The sequence below is a fragment of the Haliotis asinina genome, chromosome 3 (assembly GCF_037392515.1).
Source record: "Haliotis asinina isolate JCU_RB_2024 chromosome 3, JCU_Hal_asi_v2, whole genome shotgun sequence".
Classification (NCBI taxonomy): domain Eukaryota; kingdom Metazoa; phylum Mollusca; class Gastropoda; order Lepetellida; family Haliotidae; genus Haliotis; species Haliotis asinina.
The window spans coordinates 70792149-70812004 of NC_090282.1; the positions used below are offsets into that span (position 1 = coordinate 70792149).

Here is a 19856-nt window from a genome sequence, read left to right on the forward strand (position 1 = left end):
ATAATCATCAGAATTTTAGATTATCAGATTTGCTTAATCCATTATTTGCACTATCCTTTATGTTATTATTATATTATTACAAGACATAGCCATGCAACTAGTGCTTGCTCAATTTGATGCTGGTATTTTTTTCCATTGATCATTGGATGTAAATCTCAATGGTACATCGTATTAGCAATCTCAACTTCCTTGGGAGTATACAACTCTAGGTGCACTAAGTTTACTATGGCTTTCTAATCCAAACATTAGGTTATCTATGATAAATGTATGTACAAATGAAGGTAAGTACTAACCTCCTCCTGCCCTTGCAGTCTCCGGCGCTTGGGTTTCTTGTCTGTCTTGCTTGGTGAGACGTTGAGTGTATGTGTGGTGGTGTCGAGGGAGCCCGACGTGACGTAGGACGCCAGCTGGAACATGGCCAGGGTGTCGCTGTAGCGTAGACTCAAGTCCAGTGCCCATAGCTTCTGTTCCATCTGAACAAACAGGAAAAGATAAACATGGGAGTGTTCCACAGACATAACAACATGGATTATCAAATCAGTACAAAACAACTTCTCATCATGTCACTAATTGATCATCAGACAACAAAACATCAGGCTTGGGGCAAGTTGTGATACTGACCCTCGGGTAGAGTTACCTCCCCTTGACCAAACCTTGTTTGTTGCTGCACCTCATGAATGACATTTCTGAATATGTGATACCCAATCAATTGTTAGCCTGAATTTGTATTATATTTGCTGTATGGAATAGCTGTCTTAGTATGTTCCCGTTTAAATTGTTAATAAATGTAATGTTCAGTAACATATCAGGAAAATTTCATGTTCCTTCCTAATGTAACTAAACGTGTTGAATTACAGTTACTAACATACTGAACATCAACAATGTATGTTTTAAAAGAAACAGCCTGATAAACTCCCTACAGAAGTGTGTGACTCAAGTTTCCAAATGGCTGTTAATTACATTACAGCAGAAGCTTTCTAAACCAGTACTCAACAGGACTGAAGAAATAATCTGCTTTAGACACTGTGCCGCATTGTATGGCTGTCATTGGTACCTAGAACTAGTCATGCTTATATAAGTTCTTGTATCACATTGTTCTCTCAATTACTTCGACACTACTCACTAATTTCATGAGTAGTATAGGGAATGATAGTCCGAAAACACTTTTCAAAAACCCCTCTAAAAAGCCTCATTTACTAAATGAGGCTTTGGTGGGACCCTTAGCTCTTGCTACTATTGCCCCTACTACAAAGCCACGCCATCACGTTTACCGTGACTTGGCAGGCGGTAACACTGTGCCGTACGGTACGATCAATAATTCTTCTCTTACAAATCCCCTACCCGGCCCATCCCTCAAGTAGTACAAGTTAGGTTCGTCGGATTTCATATCCACTTTATCTATGTTGTAAGTTTTGACCGACCATATAGGATCGGTGGCTCGCTTACGGCTATCGCCCTCGTGTTCCCCCGGCTGGTATAGATACCTAACTAAGGCCCTATCTGGTATCTGTTTCTCCTTTCCACGCAATGGAGCAGACGACTCTGCTAACACTGATTTTAGTTTGATAGCGTCTGCCGGTTTCTTACCAGTGAGCCGGGTTACTTCATGGTTGATTGCCGACACCACCTCGGGTAACCTCGCTACCCATTCAGTCGATCGTTTTCCAGTGGTTGTCATTTCCCTAGCATATTGATGGCCGAACAAGCGCTCAGCCAAAGTCCTATTAAATCTCTCAACTATAGCTTGGCTGCGATGGGCTCCGGCCGTGCCACGTCTGACCTTTGTATCGTGTTTGGCTAGCAGTTGTGAAACGGCACCCATGAACTCCCGTCCTGGATCAACTTGCAGCTCTGTTGGCCAAGTCAGCGGGCTGCGTTTGTATATGCGTTCTAATCCTTTGGCTACTTTGGCCGAATCTTTCGTGGTCAAGGGTTCGGCTTCCTTGTAACGACTGGCTACGTCCACTACGGTTAAGGCATACTTGTACCTCTTATCATGAGGTAGGAACAGTAGGTCTGCCTGGTGAATGCTATTAGGTATGTTAATTCCGAAACTCCTTCTAGGTACGTAGCGTGGCGCCGGCAAATAGATCTGCCACAGGGCTTGTTTTTCAAGCCACGCTTTGGCTTTCTCTGGTGATACTCGTGCCATTTTAGATAGCTTATCTACTGCGCTAGCTCCTTTCCAATATCCACGCGGGCTGTAATAAATAGCCTCAAATTTTTTCATGTCCATACGCGTATGTGTTTATACCATCAATAGCTATCCAACGTTTCGTGTCCATAGGCGATAGGGACGTCTTGTTTATAGTCAGTCCGTATATCTTATGTCCATCACTTCTAAGCGTGTTCATCTTATGCCTAAAGGTACGGGTCTTGAACAGGGCCTCCTTGAATCTGGCGTGTTTGATGTGTTGTTTCACCACATACTTCTTAACCCCTTTAGCTTTTCGGATCTCACTATTGTCGGCTTTCAATATGGAGTACATCTTAGGCCTCAAACCTATGTACTCAGCTATTGGCGTGCCAGCACACTCGTCCTTCATCTTACCTAGGACCTTTTTATTTACCGTGCTGTGTATAGTATGGGTCTTAGGATAGTCGCTGGTGTCGTATAAATCGATGTGTTTTTTCATGTCCTCGTACACGTCCTCAGTTCGAACCTCCATCAGCAGGGAATCCGTGTCAGTGTACAGCACTTCGCACCTGTCGCCGTACTGTTTCTTGAGCTCGTTGTAGTAAAAGTCGTACATCAGGTGTTTGGATAAATCGAGGATACTCATCCCAACGTAAACAGGTCGGTTGAATTTTATGTGGCTTTTCTTCATGTGTATGGCAACTAGGTCGTCTGTGAATATTTTATTACGGTTGAATGCCGGACTGGCTATCAATTTCCTGAGCTTGTCTTCCTCACTAGATCTAACCAGTTTCACGGTTACGCGTTTCCTCAGGTTTTCCATAGTCTTACCAAACACCGAGTTGTTCATGAGCTTGTAGAGATTTTTCTCAAAATCACTGGTGGCTTTTTTTCGTAGGTCTGTGTTCATTCTGATGTAGGGCTCCATCCATGGGCTCTGGTCGAACATGAGCACCCTGTGTATTTTGGTCAGCCTCATACCCAATGACAGGTACAGCTGTAGGTTGCGATAGTGAACTATGTACTTGGTCTTATTCATTAAGTTAGGCACGAGTTTCTCAACGTCCGCCACACGACCACCTGACAAGTTATGTTGGTACTCAGACATCCAGTCTGGGTTAACCCTCATACGTTCGGGTGCAAGGGGATAGCTGTTGTGCGATGTGTGTAATTCATTGGGATACTCTAAGTCAACTTCGAGGATATACCCTTTGTTCGAATCTGGTGCAATGCTCATAATATCAATGTTTGGTACCCATTCGAATCCTCCTGTAGGTAGATACTGGCTCATGGCCCAGCCGTACAGGTTATTTGCGTCGAGGTATAGAATGTGATTGGTTGGTTTGTTAGGATCGTAACCTTTCACGTATTGATTATTTGCTTTCGCGTATCGTTTGGATGCCATGGAAATCCCACCTCGCAAGCCTTTCTCAATGAATAGGTGCATGTTGTAATCTGTGAGCAATTCTAAATTAACTCCTGTCTTTTTAAGCAAGGCGTCCCACGACAGACCTGGGCTGGTGTAATACCATGCGGGGTCGAGTTTATACTGCTTTAAACAGGTCCGCCTGAACGTTTCAAACACGTCGGCTAACAGCAGTACATCTGTCCTCAAGTACAGGTCGTGATAATCGCCAAGGTTCTTACAACCCAGTTTATTCCATACGTTAATCGCGTGCGAGTAATCGTCTCGTGAGACGGACGCCTCATTCAGCTTGCTATAAAAGCAGTCGATAGGAGGTAGTCTGGTCTCTGTGAACTTAGCCCAGCTATCCATGTACTCATATGGGTATACGCCCTTCCTCATGAGCAGGTGTCTAGTCTCGGCGTCTGTGTATCGATCGGTGATAGGGAAGGTATTGTTGGCCTTGACCAGACTGTCGAGTGACGACAGGAGGAATTGAAACGAGTCAATGAACCTAAGTCCGTTTAAGCTGAAGGAGATGTATCTCTCCATGTTGTTGGGAATGCATGATATATTACCATCGATTTTCGCGATGGCCTGCATGATCAAGTGAGAGTCGTATCCTCTCAAGTTGTGAAAGACAACGGGGATGTTTATTGTCTTAGGGTTGATTTTAAGCTTGAGGTTGCACGCGTTGTGAGCGGCACCTCTATACTTACCAGTTATGTGGCAGTGATCTCTCACCGAATCACCGTTAAGTGGCGAGTCGCACACGTGACAGTTAGTGCTACTGGCGTGAGCTATCTTGTCGGCTCTGGTCATACGCATGGGAGCGATTCTATACAATGCATTCCTAATAAATTTTTCTTCCTCCTGCAAGCACTTTAGAAACCTTTCAGCCGCGTCAGGACCCCTATACACTACCGGAGCTTTCGTTTCCCCGTCACAACGGACGACAATGTATCCAAACGAACAGGCTTTATGCTCTTGTGTTTTTTGTGTGAAGGCACCACTGGGAGCCTCGCCGGCGGCAGCCACTAAGGCTTCGAAGTCGGCGTATATAATATAAGGCACAGACATTTGATTCTTGTGATTGTCGAATTTTAGGATATTTTCACCTTCCTTAGGCATGTCGACTCGTATGGCCGTCTGCCCAACACCTTGGCAATCCTCCAGGTGGGATTCTAATAAATCAGCCCGACTGAAACAGTGTAGGCATCGTACACAAAAATGTTTTTCCCCAACGTGTTTCGACTGGTCGTGCAACAACCGGCTGAGATGTTTTATCCACGTGTAGTGATACGTTTCACCTTTTTGAATCATGAATAAATTAATAACTTGACAATCCTTCACCGGGCTGACCCTGTGTATTATTGTTGTATTACCTTCGTGCCCAAAGACATTTATAGCCAGATTATTCTGTTTTTCTACTTTAGTGATCTGGGATATTGGGGTGGGTTCATCTATACCATCCCAGTTGAGCCCATCGTCCTGTGGATAATTAGAAGGCCTGTTCGGATTAGTGGCAGCTGGAAATAAGGCTGACCTGATAGATAACCTCAAGCAATCGTTTCCTCTATTCTTAACGTTTACTATGGCTTGTTTGTTCTTATAGTAGGGAGGCAAGGCTAGGTATGACCCACCTCTGAACGGCACGTATTTAGCTATATCTAGATAGACATTATCGATTTTATCTACAGCCCACCCGGACCCCATGTGTGTGTAGCGTTCTAGGTATTCTCGTATCTGCTGAAAACTATTATCGATTGATGTGTCAATGGTCTCTGCATGTGTGACGACCTCTTGTTTACCTCGGAAGTAAGGTTGAACATACTCAGTGGTACTCCCAACCTGTTTATCGAGTGACATTTTCACTGTGATCTGAAACTTGATACTTCCTAGATTATTTAGTTCCTGGTTGACCTTATCAGCTATCAGAGGCTTAATATCTGTAATGTCTATGTTTCTATCGACGTGCATGCGCCAACTTCCCAAATAGTTGCCTACAGCGTGCTTAGTGCACACGAACTGTAGGTCAATAGCTCTATTCTGTCGTAATAATTCTAAAAGCTGTGGTTTTCTCATACGAGAATACCCGCCTAAACCCAAATCGTGTGCCTCGGTTTTCAGTTGTTTTACAGTGGGACGTGCTACGGGGGTATGTGATAACAATGCGGTTAACCCGGCTTTCCCCAATTTTGAATAACCCGTGTATCCAAGCTGTTTCGCTTGAGCTTTTAACTGTTTTACCGTAGGAGGGACTTCTAAACCTAGTAATCTCAACAATGCTGGCTTCCGCATTCTAGAATACCCGATAACACCTCTCTGTTTTGCGACCCTCTTGAGCTCGCGCACAGTAGTCATTGTGTTTACACCTAAGAGAACTAATGTCTAATTGGTTCACAGTAAGGGGAGGTAACTCCTCCACTCTTGATAAAAAATATTTTATTTCTTGTAATCACTTATTAACCAAACTCGGTTTGTTGGCCACAATTCTCGTAAGTCTTCCAACAGCTTGTGTGAATCTATGTAGGCATCGATCAGTGTTTGGTTATTTGATAACAATTCGATTAACCCGGCTCTCCCCAGTTTTGAATAACGCCGGCATCCAAGCTGTTTTGCTATAGCTTTTAATTGTTTTACCGTAAGATAGGCTTCCATATTCAAGAATGTACAGTAGACATGTTTACACCTAAGAGAACCAATCTCTAATTGGATTTTATCTTGAGCAGTCGCCTACGTTCTTTTATGTAGTCTTTTTTATTCTCGTATATGAGTTGATGTCTGACTACGTTCGCTCCGTGAGCTTTACATAAACAGTAGTGCCCTTTAACCCCGATACCACACACAGAACACGTGTAGTTAGGACTTCCCATATGGAAACAACAGAACCCCTGATTCCTGCATTTCCTACCACAGGCCTCGGTCTTCCCCATAAGTATATATTCACATCGGTATGGAGCGGGTCTCATGTTTACTTATATAGGTATTTTAGTTTAATTGCTTAGCAACCAACGCAGTAGCTGCTATACCCAACACTATGAAGCCCAGTTCACGATTCATTTGTCCCTTGGATGGTGTGTAGTACTGAGCGAGTGTGGGTTCATTGAGCGCTTCCAATCGTTTACCAGTTAGTAGGTAGTATTCTTTCATTGCTTCATCGACATCGTTGAATGTTTGAACGGCATGGTTTTCACGCTGGAGTTGTTCGTTAATGAAATCGAGCCTCTGGAGGCGTTTTTTAGCGTACTCGGCCTGTGCTCTTTGTAATTTCTCAGTAGCGAGATCGTGTCGCTTCCTTTCTTCCTGTATTTCAGCCGCGTGATCATCTCGTAGTTTCGAGAAGAGGAAATTACTCCCGGAAAATGCCAGGGCATTCACTAACGCCCCACCAACCATCATAGCTATCGTGGCCATCCCTATATTTATTTCATTATATTATCAGGTATTATTCCTTGTTTTACTAGGATGTCTTTTGTGGCCATCGCCATACCAAGGTTCATTATGAGCATACCCATATCCTGCAGGTTGAAATCTAGCTTGATAGTTGGTTGTTTAAGCACCATTTTAGTCAACCGAGCGTACCCTACGGCTAGACTGGCTACCACTGTGGCGTGGTATGCGTCGTTGACGAACGTTTTCCCCTCAGACATTATGTATATGATATAAAATATTTTAAATTATAACATGATATGCGGGTCTACCATGGGGGATACCCCCATACCCTCACTGTTCTCACTGTTGGGTTGTGGCTCACTGTGGGAGGTGTATAACCATGTTATAACCACGGCAGCAGTTACGCCTACAGCCAACAACAGTCGGGTTGGGTTGGTCACTTTATGTTGGTTACACCACCGTTTTTTACCGGCAGCTACTCTCTTAGGATTCTTCTGTCTGGTTACTGTTGGAGGTACCTCCACTGAAGGGGTCACTGTTGGGGGTGGGGTCTCCTCCATCACTGTTGGGGGTACCTCCACTGGGGTTTCCTGTGCAGCATCCATCTATACTATTATTATTATTCTTTCTCTCAAATTGGCAATGTTTTGCCGTGATAATCGCCGCCGTCACTGGAGCCAACAACATACCATATTTGTGGTACAGCCCGCAGCTGATAGAGCTCACGGCGTGTTCGATAAAAGGGTCTTTATCTAGGTCCTCCCACAGGTAAAGTCGGCGCTCTGGTGGAATGGGAAGGAATTGTGATACAATACCGGTGTATATCTGGGTCATAGCCGATCCTATTGTCTTTGTCATTTCTGCTCCGAGCCGGGCCTCGTATCTAGCGTACAGCTTATCGATTTCTTCGGCTGACATTTTGTTAATTTTATCTGGAGTGTAGTCTCCAAAGTAATGTTTGGCTTTGCCGCCAACAGCCAACGCCACCAGTTTCTCTCGCTTGGGGGAATCCCCAGTTGGGGAACCCTCCACAGACAATTGTTCGAGCAATTCCTCACACTCCATCTTATAATATAACAAGTAAGATTTAGTTTTAACTATATAATACCCGATGCAGACAAAACACAGAGAAATGAAAGTTAAGTTGCACACGACAAATACTTCAAATATCATAGCTATGCTTAGCATTTGCTTAGCTTTGCTTAGCTTTGCTTAGCTTTGCTTAGCAAACTATATATGCTACTGGTTGGTCGGTCTTTAGTACGAGCTTAGCGTGTTTAGTTTCAGCGAGCTGTTTCTTTACCCGTTCCCGTTCTAATTTACTCATCACATCGTTCTCTCTCAAACACTCCTCGAACGAATCCCTGTCCTTGCAGTGAAATAAGGCCACCCATCGCGTCTGCTCCCTGAGGTCTTTCAACACCGAGTTGAACTTCTGCGTTAGCACCCAGACGCTGTGATTTGCATGCCGGCCGGAGAAGGCCAGGTACGATAGCATGTCTCTCTTTTTTGTTATCTCGCGATTAGCGCTGCAGTCGTCCAGTATGAACAGCGTCGGTTCCCCTTTAAATTTCTCGTGAAGAGCTTTCAACCAGTCCTGCAGGCGTGTTCCAGGGTCGATTTTGTGTACGTCCGGGTCCGTCATCACCCAAGGTCGCGCGTACGTTTTATTCATGCCCAGAGTAGGGCACATGATAACGATGTTATCGAACACATCCTTGTAGTAACCCTCCAACATATCCAACACGAAAACGGTCTTCCCACAGCCAGTCTGCCCGCATATGATAGCGCAGTGTGGGTCAGTGGGTAGGTGGGGGAGACCCCCACTAGTAGATGGCTTGCACGAATCTCCCATTGTCTATATTAAGTTGCGCGTCCATAATTACGTACAGATATAATTTCAACTTACCAACGGTTTGGGCCTTTTTATTAATCTGGATGGTTATCCCTTCGCTACCGTTATCTATACGACGCCCGCTACCGTGCAGTTTATCATCATCCGTGGATCGCATGTCCAACCATAGGGCGTACTTGGTGGTCAGGTATTCACCGATCTGCACGGAGCCGAGGTCCAGGTCCTTTGTTATATAATCCCCCACTGGTAGCTTTTTTATCTCATCCCACTGCTGGTGTGGTCTCATACCATGACTGAACAGCTGGTTGGGCACGCCCTCGATAGTCACTTCCACCTTTTCAATCTCGGGGTTGAAAAACTTTTCGCTGTCCCTCCGGAATGGATCATAATCCTCCACGGGGACGACCAGGATACCTTTCATCGATCGCGCCGGCACGTTCAGGTTGATATTCCACACAGTGTCGCTCTTATCTCGCACGACTGATCTATGCCTCAGTACGCGATCGTACAGGATGGCCATCTTCCCAGAGTACTGGCTTCGAACCTGCCTGGCCAGCTCCGGGCTAGTGACCATGTCGAACTCCAGAGAGATGTTGTCTATGGCATAACTGGCCTCATCACCGTTCGGCGTACGCACTACTTTGCTATAGTCGTTAAACGTGAGCTCGTATTCGAGTCTATCACCCAGCGCGGCCTGGTAAAACGGCGCGTGTCCCGTGAGCAACTCGAAGTCGAGCGGCACGCAGAATCGATTCCCGTATGCTAGAGCGATAGCCTTTTCACCGTCCGATAGCTTGTCTTGCTGGTCTGTCGTGAAGACGTATCCTATGCGCGCCCGGGTTGATTTGCTGATACCCTGGTACACATCATTGACTCGTTCTCTCTCGCTTTTCCAGAGATCCTTGTAGCAGTGAAACACGTCGCTGTCGTCGATGCTCAGTACCTCGTTACCGCTGATCTTGACTGTCGTTTTCTTGATGATAGCTCGACCCACGTTCCGCACTAGCTCGCGTTTGTCGTTGTCGGAGGTCAACGTGATATTGAACGCCAGTCGAACAGTGCCTGGTACAATGAGGTCATTCTCACCAAGGTTTGGAAATCTAACCAGCAGAGTTTGGTTCTGGTCTATCTTGCTGGGATTGTTGGTGATGGTCACCGACTGTCGCACGGCTCTGGCACCTAATGGCTCTCTCAATTTTCTGAAAGGATCTAATTTTCTACCGTACATTGTTATATAAAAGAAATATATTTTTAATACTAATGGATGAAGACATACCTATGGATGATATGTGGGACGATAGTGCCCAGGCATTCGATGATGAGCAGGAGACCTCATTTACTAGTTTGCCATTGAGCCAACAACTTTTAGAAACAACGGTAAATGATTATTACGAAAGTTTAAAAAGTGATAAAAACTACGTTGAACCCCAGGGTCGATACCATAAGGATTTTTTTATTGATACAAAGGGTGTTCTACGTCTTAAGTCTGCCCCAAAGGTTAACCTCTTTAACAAGATCACTAAAAAACCACTGGCCTTGTCAACTCTAGCCAGCCGCAATGGTGGTGCTGAATTTATCCGTGAACATCTAAACATGCGTGATTACGGTGGTGCAATACCTAAGACCGTTAAAGAAGATCTGCAAGCTACCAGATCCCACCTCACCACTATAGATGAAATGACGCCAGAGCGTGCTACAGAAGCCTCGGACAGCATAGAAAAACTGTTGAGTACCTACTGGGACAAACCGTTACCGGGATTTGACTTTCCGGTAAGGGAACTGCGCGGCTTAGACGAAGCCGTGAAACGCGTGCGTGGAGAACTCGTGAACAACATGGGGAAACTGAATGAAATCGACGAGCACATCGCTAGGGAAAAAACCAAACTCACCGAAACTGACGACGATGATATGAAGAATCGTATCAATGAACGACTACGTGATTTAGAAGACGAGAGACGTACACGATTGGAAGCCGCTTCCTCGAATCGTGAACATCTTCGATCCCAGATCAGTCGCATTCGGGAAACAATCGATAGAATACTGAACGAGGATACAACTTTAGCCAACAAAATTCGGATATTATTCCGGGAGCAAGGGATCACCATCGCCAGCATTCTGACTGCATTGGGTTTCATCATATCAACCTTGGTGGTGTCACTGGTGGGGGGTGCCCCTGTTGGGTCTACAGGAGGCGGGGGAACTCCAAGTGGCGGTGGTGGTGTTAAAGACTGGATTAAAAAACTCGGGGAAGGTCTAGCTAAACTAGCTGGTAAAGCCGCCGAAGCCCTTCCCGGCATCCTGGGTAGCATCGTCTCGTGGTTGTTGAGCGCTCTGTCTAAAACTACCATGTGGCTCAGTCAAAACCTGTGGGCAGCCATCGTCGCCGTGGCGGGTCTGGTGTACGTAGCGGCTAAGAAATCTTTAACCAAATAAGTCCCAAAGTTACCCCACCAACCACTAAGGCTGTTTTATTATCAATATGCTGCTGATAGGTGGTGGAAACCCCCGGGGGTACCTCCACATGAACTTTAGGCTCCGGTGGTGGCGCAACTATACCCTTTTCACGTGGTTGGGTGTGTGGGATATAGGGGGTGTTAATATCGGGGTTGATACCCAACTTTTGATCCTTCGTGGCTATGACTATTTCGTTGTTATAACCCACCACTTTTTTTATTCTCAGTTGCATATCACTCGGAGCCATGTACAACCCCACACCGAACACGTAATTGACTTTCGATCTGGCGTATTCTAACACGTTTTGGTAGCGTTCGATGGCCCGCGGGAGATCAACTGGAGAATTGATAGCATCCTCAACGTTGGAAACGAATTGTGTCTGAGCGTCGTAAGCAGTTCCCTTACCGAGGATGTTAGAACGCGTCATCGACTGCGCACCCAACACCGCCCACACGTACGTTCGAATCGAGTCGTTCAAGCGTATTGTACCAGCACGAGTGAATCCTTTCGATGTTTTTGAGATCATTTTAGTCCAGGCTGTGGCTGCATCAGGACTTGTTTGTTTTATACAGCTGACATGGATCTGTTCATTCGTTGTGGGGCCTGTAAATGTATGACGGTGTGGGTTGTATGAACCATCTTTAGAACCAGCATAATATTTTCCGGACCTGTAGAAGTACACGAGAACTATACCGAGACCATGGTTCACACCAGGAAGGCGAAAGTCTTTATTCGTTGGAATCTCAAACTCCCCACAAATACGTTCATAAGCGCGTCTATCATAGGGGTTATTCGTCATACTCCACGCTTTATCTTGGGGAAGAGGAGCACTTATTTCCTTCAATATTCGTCTCGTTTGATAATAAATATGAAACAAAACAACTGCCTTACTCAGTTCGTCTATACCATGGTCTGGTGTCACACCCGACCCTGTCGTCGCACACCACACAGCAAAGTTGAGTTGGTTCTGCCAAAACTGCATTGGGTTTTGATTCCAGTTTACCACCGCCTGCGCGTTATTAACGGACACGACATACTTTTCAAAGATATCAATAAAGGTTGTTTTAAACCCAGTACCATCTGCATTCACCACGATTTTCAAGTGTGCTAAATCCATATTATAATTTATAATTCATATATTATAATATGTATATAACACTTCCAGGAATAACTAGCGGTGAGGCCGTTCAGCTGACGCACGCGATCGATAACACGTCAGGTCAACTCGAAGTCGCACTCTGCGATATCACCTACCTACCGCAATGGACTAACATTAATATCAGCAACAATAAGCTGTTCGTCAGTGGAACTCGCAGTCAGATAACTGACGGTTACTACAGCGTGTGCTCGCTAAACGACGAGGTCTTCAAACCCCTGGGAGCCGAACTCAAGATGAACGACTCAAACGGCACAGTGGTGTTAATCAACAACGGAAGAACCTCCTTGAGGCTAGGCCGACCATTAGCGAGGATACTCGGTATGTCTCCTGACGAGATAAAACCAACAACAACCGTCACAGGCACGAAGTTACCCGACCTAGTACCGTACCGAGAGCTGTACATTCATCTCGATCAGGTGAGCACAACGTACAACATTCAAGGAGGCCACCCTTCCACTATATTGAGAGCAGTGCCGGTTAAAACTGAGAAATTCAACGACGGTAGAACCGAGTCATTTTCACCACGGCAGTATAAGAGATTAACCCAGGGCAACATACCTGAACTGACAATATCGGTGTTAGATATAAATCATAATCCTGTAAATATAGGATACCTCAGCTTAACGCTTCACGTAACATGACCAGCGCACAAGGGCCCGGAGTGAAAAAATGCGTCAATATCGGGATCTCCGACCTCGGAGACACACGCGGTTTCGACGCTCCCGGAGTAGATGGTAAATCATACGCCTTGCAACTAAAAAACAACATTTACAAACGCGTTGAAATCCCCTCCGGTGGAGCCCTAAGTGATATGATAGATACCACAGGGGCAACAGCCAACACTAAGTACGCCCTCGTCAACACCGGTGATGACAACTGGAGAATATACCCATCATTCGGAGGTAAACTGTTCGACTTAGACGATGTTGAGAGCACTACCGTCGTCAAAAACAAACCATATATGCTCGTCTTCACCGAAGATGACAAGTGGGTGTTGTTACCCGATAACAAATGGTTTCTCAATATTAGACTCGTCTCCCCTTACGTGTTCACGGATAACAAAGACAACCACCTAAACAAAGTCGTAAACAATGGAACCCTGCTCGTGGCTTACGTCCCAACTCAGAGACGTAGTATAGTCGTCAGCCCAGTCAACACTATAGCAGCCCACATGCTATCGAGTAAACCGGCCATGCAAAACGTGAAATTGCAGTTGGTGTCTGAATTCGAAGGCGTGGTTAAGATACTAGAGAGTCTACCGGCAAACTCAACACTGTTCATCAAAGTCTACCTAGGGGAACCATCGGGGAATGATGTCGAGATCGTGAAGGGGATCAAACTCGGGTGGGTGAAACGACACCAGTTTCAAGTTTGCAACGTTTACGTGCGGGTGGGTGTCGACTCCAAGACCAGTCTGCAGGGGGTCAACGTGATCGTAGAAAACAAGATATCACTAATCAATATCTTCCTGCCTGACAACATACACTTCATGGGTATAAAGTTAACCCCTGAATTATTATCAGAAAACCAGTTGGAAATTATATCATAATAGTATAATAATGACTAATCATCATCCCAACACTACACTTAACGACCTGGGAGATACAGAGGGATTCGATCAGCCTGGTGAGGAAGATGAATTCTACATCCTACACTTCAAAGACAACATGTACAGACCGGTGCCGTTACCAGATTTTAAAAAACCTAAATGGCTGATCAACTTAACACCCACCTCACCTTATATCACAATAGACGAAAATAATTGGATCACTAAGATTAGGAACAACGGTATCTGGGCCGGGGATTTCATTCCGGAGAGGGGATTAGCACCCAGACAATCTGATGGTTACGACAAAAATGGGTTATCAACTTACTTCGAAAATAAATTAATATTTAGTAATCCTGAAATAATAACCCCCCCTTTCACACTCATCATAGAAGTCTTCTTTACGGATTCATTCGATAGAGACCTCCCAATAGTACACCAAATTTTACCCGGGGTGTCAATAAACTGGTCTTACATATACCAATATTATCGTATTGTTATACAACAGGATACCACGGGTCCTATAAACCATTTAATAAGCCCCAGTGGGGTTTTTATTAGTATAGGAAGTTTTATTAGCCTCTCACCTATTGCCCTGACTACTAATCTAGAACTTATAGGCTTCAAATACATTGATAGATTTTTAACTGAACCCCAATTAAAATATCTTTCAAAATATATATTATAGGATGGGTCTGTACCCAGTCGTAGAGGAAGTAGCTAAGACGTTAGAAACCGTAGATGGGTTCCGCTTGAGGCAGTTATGTGATGTAAAACGTCAACTAGAACAAGACCGTGACACGCGGAAAGCACTATGTAAAAAATATAATAGAGCTTTCAATATCGTGGATGGGGCTGACACTACCCTTATGGCAACCAGCATGGGACTAGGGGCGGCAGGCGTTGGGTTGTTAACCACCATCGTGGCTGCACCTATAGTGCTAGGTATTGAAATAACGGCTGGGGTGGCAGGGTTGGTAGGGTTGGCGCTTAAGTTAGTATCACGCAGACTTAATCGTAAGGCATTGAAACACGACGAGATCAGGGTTCTGGCCGAAGCAAAGCTGAACACAGTGAGTGAGCGAATTTCCACGGCACTCTCTGACAGTAAGATCTCAGAAGAGGAGTTTAGTTCAATCCTCTCTGAACTCAAAAAATATAACGGAATGAAACAAGATATTCGATCCAAGTCTCGTAAGTCTGCTATCAGCGAGGATGAGAAAAAAAAGTACATAGCACAGGGAATACAAAAAGCCCAGCAAGCCTTTATTATGAACACCAAAGAGATCGTAGGCGGTTCACGTTAAACTGTTTCATCGATATAAACATGACATAGGGGCGATAGTCGTAAGCGAGCCACCGATCCTATATGGTCGGTCAAAACTTACAACATAGATAAAGTGGATATGAAAGCCGACGAACCTAACTTGTACTACTTGAGGGATGGGCCGGGTAGGGGGTTTGTAAGAGAAGAATTATTGATCGTACCGTACGGCACAGTGTTACCGCCTGCCAAGTCACGGTAAACGTGATGGCGTGGCTTTGTAGTAGGGGCAATAGTATCAAGAGCTAAGGGTCCCACCAAAGCCTCATTTAGTAAATGAGGCTTTTTAGAGGGGTTTTTGAAAAGTGTTTTCGGACTATCATTCCCTATACTACTTCATGTAAAAATATACCCATACTGAACTATTTTAGATTAAATTTTCTTTGTCATCAACCATGTAGTTTTAACGCATGATTAATAATTGATGACAACACACATCTGGTCAACTCCTTGTCACACGCCGGATCAGGCAGCACTAATTATTTAAAACGCACATTATCGGGAAGCTCATTTCATGCTGAGACCCAGAACTGATAGATACCAGATAGAAGACCTGCTTTTAAATGAAAAAGAGCTGGCATTCCAAACTGTTTTGTATTTGAATAAGCTATTGCATGATAAGGCTAACACGATTTGCTAACTTCATTTAGACAACAGACAACATTCTAGACAACAGTGACAACCTATTGCATAGATTCAAAACTTTAAGCTTACCGTCTTTCCATCAATAAATGTGACAAAGTCTATGGTGTAGTATCCCACAATGCCCCTGGACTTGCACGCCTCAGCCACTTTGTTGCATGCTGTGTTGAGAGTCTCGGGCTCAATGGAAGACTGAGGGAGAGACAAGCCCCAGCAGGAGAATGGCGTCTCAGCATGGATCTGATCACCACAGGTGAGAATGTTGATGATGCCGCTAGGCTCAATCATCATATCGACAGTGACACACGTGATGCTCTCTGAAGGTGGACATGCTTCAATAACACCACCTGGTGAGAACAAGGAGGTCTTTTCACTGCACATGCCAAAGTTATATTTTAATTTAACCAATTCCAAAGAAATGCAAATGAAGACATTGTAGATGTAATGACAAATATTATATTCTTTACAATAACCTTATACACATATAACCTGTTGATGATGATTTGGAGATGTGCTTTAAGACATAGTGCATATTTTGGCCTCAGAAATGTACCAATCTATTCCAAGCAGATGAGACTGAATTTTCTACCTTGACTTAAAAATGCTTCCAGAAATTTGTCCCATGTTTTGTAGATTTCAGTGTTGATGGGTGTGGCATGCTCAACAAGGACATCTGGTATCTCGGCGTGGATCTTGATGTATGCTGCTTCCTGATACACAGAAACAGAGCTGGTGAGAGACAACATCTACCACAATCAGTGCATACAGGTGTCACAAACTAGGGCAGTAAGTGAGTGTATCTTGATTGCTGTCACAACATGCAGCAACATTTCAGCAAAATAATGCCTAAACCAGACAATCCAGTGACATATATTATAAGCAACAAGAAGACAAAGTCATCAATATCCCCTTCAACTGCAAAATTTTCTTATGAATATGTCTACTACTTATGATTATTTAAACATTAAACATGTTGCCATGGAAACACCAAAAGTACTTTATTCAGAATTCCAAAACTAGCAAAAGGCGCCAGTACACCACCAGACCTATCTATGTGCCAAGTTTAGTGAGGAAATATTGAACAGTTTTAAAGATCTGGTCCAGAAAAGACAAACGTGCATGGACAAATGCACGCATACATGCAAGAACGGAGTCCATTTTAATACCCACGCAAAACATGCAATACATGATATTGGGGATTAATGACAAGCCAACATTCTAGTCACTGATTCTACCAAACCTATCTGAATATAACTGTAAGGAACCAATTCTGAACTGGAATACTGATGAGGTAAAAGACAGGATGTATGAGACCATATGCCTTTGCATAGCTGTTAGGATCTTACACTGACGTCTGCTACAGTTGACTGACATATTTCCAAAGATTCTGAACACCAGTTCCAACTGTATATGGCAGACATATTATCCTTTCCAAACCCACAAGTGACAAACATTAATTTTTCAATGATCATGACCTCTGCAGAACAGGACACACCACTTGATTACTTTTTATGGTTTCCTCCTTAAATTTTCATGTCTTGAGCAGATTGTGTAGACAAAGTGATTTTATGATTGCTTTGGGGAATTGAACAGGATTCAAGTTTCCTCAAAATTGTTGAAAGGAGAAGGGAGATAAGAAATAAGCATGAGTCAGGAAACAAACAATAAAGAATTGTTCACGACATGAATGATCTTTTTTCTCCCATGTAGTCCAGTTGGTGACTGACCTGTGCCCACTTTTTGCTCCATTTTTCTCCATACCGATGAGACTCCTTGAGAGCCCAGTTGTAACACTTCAGGTAGTTGGGGATATCACAGTATGCTATACCACGGCCATCAAACTCATCATCCAGCTTAAACAGCCAGCGCTTGACCGTCAGGTTCTCTGTGACCAGCTGGGCAAGGCACTCATGTAGCTGTGGGAAACAGAACAGCATGAGATTCATGTGGCAGTTTCAGTTTTCCAAAACTGAGTCAATTAATTGGCATTTTAACTAAATTGGCATCCTTTAACATTCTCCCTCTTTGCATTGTGTGAACATGTTTAATCTACATATTTTCACTCTTTGTTGTTCTGACTCAGCATTCACCTGATGAAGGAGCATGAATTAGCTCTGGAATGTCGTGTAAAGAACATCTAAATGCCTTTCAAAAACTTGAGTTGCTTGCTGACATTTTTCATAATAGTCACTTGTCAATAATTCTCCATTATTTTCTTCAGCAGCAACAAGATGTAAGTTATCACTAATGTCTTGTGGAAGCAGACAGACAGAATCTGTTTCATTGACAACTGATCTGAACCTCAATTAAGTTTGTCTTCACCTCAACATACACTGTTCATCCACACTGCTATACACATCATCAACTACATGGAGGTTTGTAAATAATCAAACCAGATAATACAGTGATCAACAGCATGAGCATTGATCTATGCATTTGGGATACATTGACATGTGTCAACCCAGTCAGCAAGCTTTACCAGCCAATCCTGTCAGTTGTCCTTGCAACAAGCATGGATTACTGAAGATCAGCTCTGAATCGGATTTTCAATTGGGTCCCATTTACACAAAGACTAAACCCTACAGTCCACCCACCTGACCGAGACTGTACACGTCATACTCTCCAGGTGGGATATCCACGCCAGCACTGTTGAAGATTCTCTTGCTCCCTGATTTTGTTGAATACAGGTGAGCTACATCGGGCTCCGGGGAGAGGATCGGCACATCCAATATGTCCGCCACTGCCAGGTCATCTTTGTGGGGGACCCCAGTCACAATGAACGCCTCACGCCCACGGATCAGGTTCTTGATTCTCTTCAGAGTCTCTGGGCTGTACCTGAGCAGAGTGGCCAGACACATGCGATGAGTCTGAAGTGGAAGGTGTTCAGGGTAATTTGGCTGCTTCAGTTCCCTGAGTAGATGTTTTACAAGCTGTGTGATTACTATTTAAATGCATCCTTTGTAATAATGAAACACATGAAACAGTGAGTGATCCAGTGATCAACAATCCACTCAGATGACATGCTGTGAAACATTCCTCACTGAGCCAGTGATAGAAAACTCTCCTTTGAAGTTTGTGATTTCCAAGTCATGACAGCAGGAATCTGAAGAGAACTTCTTGTTTACAAACATGAAATCTGACATCACAACTTTATGTGTGTGTGTGTGTGTGTGTGAGAGAGAGAGAGAGAGAGAGAGAGAGCAATAGAGTGAGAAAGGGAGGGAGAGAGGGAGAAAATGAGAGAATGATTGAGAGCTGTGACACTTACTGGGAAACTCTTAATAGCTTCGGGGACGATGATTTTGTATCTCTCTGTCATATCACACTGGTCCTCGACAACACCACTGTCCACTGCAGACTTGAGTCCAAGAAGTTTGAAGTAATACTGTAGAGTCTCGTCACTCAAGGGCACAGGGGACACAAAGATTACATCAACATTGGGGTCTGAAACATAATTACTGATATGTGAGATAATCTGCTACTACATTCCGTATCTTGATGCAATTGTTTTCAAGACACATCATAAACCTACAGGGTGATGGCTTCTTTTCCCTGAATAACCGCATTTGAGGTTTTTGTTTGCTGCCACTGCTTTTACTTTATGTAAGTAAGACCTGTTTGCCGGTTTTACTTTTAGTAAGCAAAACCTCTACCCAGCTTTGACATTTTCCAAACTCTATATTAACATCAACATTTAAGTTCAGATGATATGTGAGTGTTTGGAATCAATTGAAAAATATTCAAAGTTCAATTTTAATGTCAAAATGTTTTCCCAAGCAGGATTGGATCAGCATATTCCTGATTACTAAGCAGACGCTCTACCTCACATACACCAAGCCGACAAAAATGCTGGGGTTTAATTATCTATTTATAGTTAGGCTTACTGTCATTAAATTGATTTTACTAGCACTTCATCTAATTATCATCTAATTACCCAT

At 44.0% G+C, this 19856-nt stretch overlaps 1 protein-coding gene across 1 annotated transcript in view; it reads right to left on the bottom strand.

Annotated features, from left to right (window-relative positions):
* Positions 1-19856, bottom strand: part of LOC137278404 (IQ domain-containing protein H-like) — a 41009-nt gene that overhangs the window by 5316 nt on the left and 15837 nt on the right. The window contains exons 14-19 of the mRNA XM_067810705.1: positions 19187-19362; positions 18513-18785; positions 17646-17834; positions 16508-16628; positions 15991-16265; positions 294-473 (exon numbers count right to left, since the gene is read on the bottom strand). Of these exons, the coding sequence (XP_067666806.1) occupies positions 294-473; positions 15991-16265; positions 16508-16628; positions 17646-17834; positions 18513-18785; positions 19187-19362 (1214 nt within the window). The remainder of the gene's footprint in view (positions 1-293; positions 474-15990; positions 16266-16507; positions 16629-17645; positions 17835-18512; positions 18786-19186; positions 19363-19856) is intronic.